Raw genomic sequence first — 6,208 nt, forward strand, 5'->3', positions numbered from 1 at the left:
CACTTGTTTGTGACAACACAAACGAATTATATTCACAGAAGCACGGAAGATGAAACTTTTCCATTAATTTGCATCCGTTTGCATTAATTGCCGACGTGCCGTATTTTGTAATTACAATGCGCAGGAGATTATATTTATATCGTTCTCCGCGTTGTTCAAGCCATTGAAATCAGCAATAACGACCCCAAATAAATGCTGCTTTCACCATCTCCCACTGATAACCGCGATGTTTACTCGTGTTCAGGTCGTGCTGTGACTCGTGTGCTGTGCTTTTGCTGTGGGTGTGTGGGTGGGTGGGATTTTGCTCACGCTGCGGCTGACTGGACCGAGCAACAGTCAGAAAACAAGTTTGGTGCTACAAGATTTCAGACATGGAGTCGCTGAAGAAAAGTCACCGCTCGCTGTTGTGGTGTGTCTTCGTGCTGTGTGTTCAGCTGGCTTTGACGGGAGGTAAGGTCTTAAAACTGAACCTCAGCTCTAAGCTAAAAGGAAGCGATATGTTTTAAAGGCATGCTATGGTTTGTCAGGCCGTTACACCGCTGGGTTGAACAGTGCGTAGGCCTGTGTTATTTGCGCTCTCTGTTGTGTGTTTACTTTGGGTTTGGAGGGGTTCGTGTTTTTAGACTGCGGGTAGAAATGTAAATACATTTATTAATGTTACCTAACCAACTTTCCTGAATGTCGACACTGTATTTTGCTTGTATCACGTAACTTGCGAACCACCGTTAGCACACTGCGTACGTGCACGTATCCGAGTGAAAGTGCACGCCTGTCGTTTGTTTCCAAAGGCTCTTTAAAAGAAAGAATCAGGGCTTCACCTCTTTTTTTTTTTTTAACCTTGTCTGAGTGCTTACTGCATTAGCATTCTTTGTATTTCGCCTCAGGGTGGCTAATCACGGCAGATTTGAAGTGAAAACACAAGTTTTTGCGCCTATGCTGTACTAGAACTCCATATTAGCACATAACCTTATTTCCAAAAATAAATTGATAAATAAAATCATGCCACCATTTGCCAGACACAGAATAGAGACACTAATAAAAGAGGAACTGTGGTCACAAGTTGGAAGCAACCAACTGGGTTATGACGCAAAGCGTCTCAAGTTTTATGAATTTGACTGCTGATTTCCCATTTTTGTTCTCATTAATGTGCTTTAAGGGCATCGGTTTGAAATGAAATAATGGACATAGCTTTACAGGTCTCAGTTTTAGTTTGATTAGGTTATCACGATGCCAAAACAATTGTGCTTGCTTGCACTTTTCTTTAAGCGGAATACCCAAAAGTAATTGGACACCTGGCACCTAAATGACTGTTTGACATCTATAGCAATCTATTCTAAGCCACATGGACAAAGAGGAGCCCGTGTGGCTTAGAATAGATTGTCATTTTCATTGAGGTGAAGTTGTCTCTCACTGCAGGATAATAATCAGACTCAAGTAAAGCATTAGTGTGTTTATAGCAGAGGTGGGTAATTCATTTACCCAGGGGGCCCAGTTTCTCACATGACCCCTTGGGTAAATTAATTGCCCACCCCTGCTTAGGAATCTGTGGAAAGGCACAAGGCTTTTTGTGACTGAACAGCAAGGTGATAGAAGTACATGTTTCCTTTTCAGTCATATTCATAACCACAATCCTCAGAGGCTCTGCACTAGATGCAAATGGTTTGAGATGCACAAAAGCAAAAATGTGAGGTTGTTGCTCTCAAAACCTTGAAAAAAAAAGTTGTAGTGCGTAACACCAAACAAATGGCATCAAAATGGTGAACAGATGAAAGTTGTAAAGCAGCATCAAACATGGTGGAACATGTATAGCTAGCAATAGCGTGTCACCCTGGCATTCATTGATTTCACTGCAGACAGGAGCAACAGATTGAAAACAGAGGTTTGCTGGAGTATAGGTCACGTGATGATTCATGACAGTGACACAAAGTGGAATATCATGAAGACTGAGATTAGTCTGGCTGTGTACACCACACAGTGGGCTGCATTAGTGAAGTCCTGGCAAAGAACACTAAAGAAGATCCAGAGCCTCGGGTAGTTTTAACCCTACAAACTTGGGGCACTTCTCCGACACACTTCATCGACAGTGTTGGTTTAAATTGTCCTGAACTGTAGGTCTCAGGGTGGCTCTCCATTGTTTCTTTCAGGCTGCCCTGCAGATGGACGAACCTGGGTGCCCTTTAAGGACAGATGTTACCACTTTGTCCACGGAGACGAAGACAAAATCAAAAGCTACAGCTTTGAAGATGCAAAAACTCACTGCAAAGGCTTCGGTAGATGACCGAGCCATGTTACGTTCAAATGTTTCCTGTGTTTAAAAACAAGAAGTCAAATCGACTGCATTATCAACACGTGTGATTACGCGTTCATATTTACTGTGATTGTTTTCCTAGAACTTTTGACGATCCAGAGTGAGGAGGAGAATAAATTTGTCATCGACTATAGCCCCGAAGTGTGGAAAAATAGCCCGCCGGTCATCGTGTGGCTTGGAATGTATTACGACTCAAACAGTAAGTTTCATGAAAACCTTTCGGCTAGCTTCATAACTAATTAACAGCGTTGTTTGGAGGTCACTAGGTGGAAAACTGAGAAACTAAGGGCAAAAAGATGGACATCACTTCTGTGTCTGTCTGTGAATGCTAGAGGAATGCTGAAGCTTAATGAAAATATACTCTTTAACTATAGTTGCCCTAAAACCTCTAAATATGTGAAATAACAATTCATGTGTCTGGTCAGCTCAAAACATGACCTGGCTTCACGACAACGCGGTGACTTTCTCTAACTGGGAGGATGGCTCTTTGACGTCAGATCTCGCGCCCATGGATAAATGTGCAGCTCTGCACACAAACACAGGAAAGTGGGAAATTGTCAGTTGCAGTGATGACCTGGAGAATGGGGTAATCTGTGAAGCCGCCCAGGGTGAGATTTCTTTTCTTTTTCTTTATGTTGCACTGGAATTTGAATCTGTCACTTCAGAAAACAGGGCTGCGATTGGTGCCTCACATTGTGTTTTCTGTCTTTATTTACTTTTCAGATAAAGAGAAAGCCAAGCGGAGTAAGTCAACCTTTGAGCTTTATTTCCTCACGGTTTCTGTGCTTATTCCTGTGGTTTTTGGTACTAATTGTGACCTCCCTTATATTGTTAATCGTCTCCCTCAGAACCTAGCGCAGTGCTCTCTGCCCTCGTCATTCTCAGCGTGGTGGCTATCGTGGGAGTCTCAGCTGTTGTTTGGTTTCTGCACCAGAAGCACAACTTTGGCTCCGGCATCGTCACGGCATTCGAGTACCACCCTCCGTTCCGAGTCCCTGACACAGACCAGTCGTGCCTGGTGGAGGCTGAGGAGACTGATAGCACACCATAGGAGAACGTTCGCTCTCTTCCTAAATAAGAAACACCAAACCCTTCCCCATGGGTGGCTGTTTTATCTTTTTTTTTTTTCTTCCCATTCAAAGAGAAGTCCACTCTTAAAATTGTTACGCAAGCAGTTTGGGATTAACGCATGTCAGTGGCATGACTCAGAATAATGTGTGTTTGGGAGAAATGTGATGCTAAGCATTTTTCTTTTACATCTACATGCTTTTTAGTCACCTGCACTAACAACAGATCATTTGTAAATATCTCTGATTGGTGCATTTTCCTCAGCTACCACTGGGCGTTAACGTCAGGTTACACGTCAGACACTACAGAATGGTCAACAGCTGTTCCTATTTTGCATATTGAAACAAATGCACTAATGGCTTCCTTAAGTGGTGTGCAAGATTATATGAGGAGTGTGACTTTCACGTGTTTTGTGTGCATGCAGGAATTTTTGTTACAGAGTTAATTCAGCTTGGTTTGGAGTCCCACAAACTTGAGGGTGAACAAGAAGGGATATTAACAAGTTTTTGGGGGGATTTTTGCCACTTTATACACAAGAGATATATGTATCTCATGTGTTTTTTGTTTTTTTGTTGTTGTTGTTTTAAAATGCAATCAATAATGTTTTCTTTTTTTTGAATACCTTGTCTCTGTTGTAATTGTTCAGATTATTCAAACTCTACAGTGTAAAATAGGCTGTAATTAAACTCCTGTAATCTTCAAGCCAAAGCTAAGACAACCTTGTAACCCGGTCAGGGTTACGTTTTATATATTTAAGTGTTAACAGAGCTCTGTATGAGCCATACTGGAATATAACAAATAAAAAGCTTAAACTTGCCTTAAAAAAAAAAGTCCAGTATTTCTTCCAATAGTTAGAGGACTCTTTTAATTGCTTCCTCCAAACAAGAAAGCATGAGGAGCCACCTTGTTATTTCATGCACAATGATGTTGCAATTTAGGTGAACAAAAATCCACAAAAATAAAAATGACTGTAACATTATAAGACTTTAAGGTAACTTTATGAGATTTTCTGGCAGAATGCTTTTATATTTGTTTTCCTCTGCTGTTTCTCGTTTATGGAAAGCACATGGAATCCTTTCTGTCCCGACTATACAGCCAGTAAATATTTAAACTGTTAATTCATTCCAGGATTTCAATGGGTATCACACTTTATAGTTTAAAGGGTTAAAAGACTGTGGGATTAAATGTTTACTTGCTGCCCTGTGGAAAAGACAATCTTACTATTAGAATTTCTAGAAGAAAACCGAATGTGAATGATTATAGGGGATTAAAGCATGATGTGAATATGGAATGAGTATATTGCAGAAGAATGGCAGGAACCTTTGTATGATGCTGATTTTGTTTTCTCCAATAAATTTGCACAAATTTCTTAAAACCATATTTTGTGTTTGTAATAATGGGTAATCAGGGGAATATGGAAAATTGCACTCAAATACACAGCACATTCTTTTTAAAGCACTAATGCATAATATATAAGATTCATTTGGTATGATTTTTAATAGTATGCAACAAGTAACCCTATTGCTTTTTTTTTTTTTAGCAATGCCATTTCAGAAAATAGGAATACTTTCTAGTCTGTCTTATATTTCCCATTTATGCTAGATATATAATATCTACATGTCACTGCATAAATTAGACTGGAAGAATGACCTGGACTACCAAAATCAGAGTCTGTGAAAATCATTCTTAATCACTGTCAGCTGAAGGGTGTCTGTCCCTGTAAGAGTCCATCGGTTCTGTTGACATTTTAGTGTGAAGCTGAGATGAAACCGAATTGAAAGAAGTCAGCAGGATATCCTTCACTTTCATGCACATCTAATTTCAGATTTCCAAGAAGCCTGCAATCCATCAAAGTTTCTTCAGAAATTGTCAACGGATGCCTCTTTGCTGGGCAAGTACACGTTCTTGATATGTTTTTTTTTTTTAACATTTTACAATGAATGATTAAAAGCAGTTGTGAACCAGCATTTACTGATGCAGCACATTGATAGAGAGTCTTTGTAAACACCTTTTCTTTTCTTCCTGGCAGTCGAGGTAATTTCTAGATTTGGCCACAAGGTGGGATAGTGGAACAAATGTATCTTGAGTCTACGGGAAATAGAACATTTCTTCCACAAATTAAAAAAAAAAAGGTCTAGAAACATTAGTTTTAAACAGCTTGTGTTAGTAATTCATAAGAATGATTTCTAGCATGTCTCTTAAGATTTCTATTAGAATAAAGTATTGTTCAGCACAGGTTATGTGTGCTTCTTGATTTTAAACTGTTGTAGTAACAAAACACTGAGAAATTAAAGGATTATTAATTTAATAAATGTTAAATCTGAATACATTTTAATTTAAAAAAAACTCACTGGACACTTTATTACGTACACCTTGCTAGTATCAGGCAGGACCTACTTTTGCTTTATGAACTGCCCTAACTCTTTGTGGCAGATTCAAAGAGGTGATGGAAACATTCCCCAGACATTTTGATTCATATTGACATTATAGTATCACACAGTTGCTGCAGATTTATAGACTGCACGTCCAGAATGAGAATCATCTATTCAACCACATACCAAAGGTGCTCTACTGGATTGAGATCTGGTGACTGTGGAGACCATTTGAGTACAAGGACCTTATTGTCATGCTGAAGAAATCATTTTTCATTATCCTGCTGGAAGCAGATATACACTGTAGTTATAAATGGACTGAATGGTCAGCAAAACTACTGGGGTAAGCTTTAAACCATGTTCAGTTGGTACTAAAGGTCTCAGTTTGTGCCAAGAAAATATCCCCCACACCATTACACCACTATCAGCCTAAAGTCTGTTATGGAATAGGATGGATCAA

At 39.5% G+C, this 6,208-nt stretch overlaps 1 protein-coding gene across 1 annotated transcript; it reads left to right on the forward strand.

Annotated features, from left to right (window-relative positions):
* Positions 1–293: 293 nt before the first annotated feature.
* cd302 (CD302 molecule) lies at positions 294–4,754 on the forward strand. The gene is made up of 6 exons (XM_004557639.5): positions 294–450; positions 2,145–2,270; positions 2,391–2,507; positions 2,734–2,916; positions 3,032–3,052; positions 3,157–4,754. The coding sequence occupies exons 1-6, from the start codon at positions 372–374 to the stop codon at positions 3,357–3,359; spliced, it is 729 nt and encodes a 242-aa protein (XP_004557696.1). The 5' UTR covers positions 294–371; the 3' UTR covers positions 3,360–4,754.
* The last annotated feature ends 1,454 nt before the right edge of the window (positions 4,755–6,208 follow it).

Source organism: Maylandia zebra, linkage group LG16 (genome assembly GCF_041146795.1).
Source record: "Maylandia zebra isolate NMK-2024a linkage group LG16, Mzebra_GT3a, whole genome shotgun sequence".
NCBI classification, from domain to species: Eukaryota; Metazoa; Chordata; class Actinopteri; order Cichliformes; family Cichlidae; genus Maylandia; species Maylandia zebra.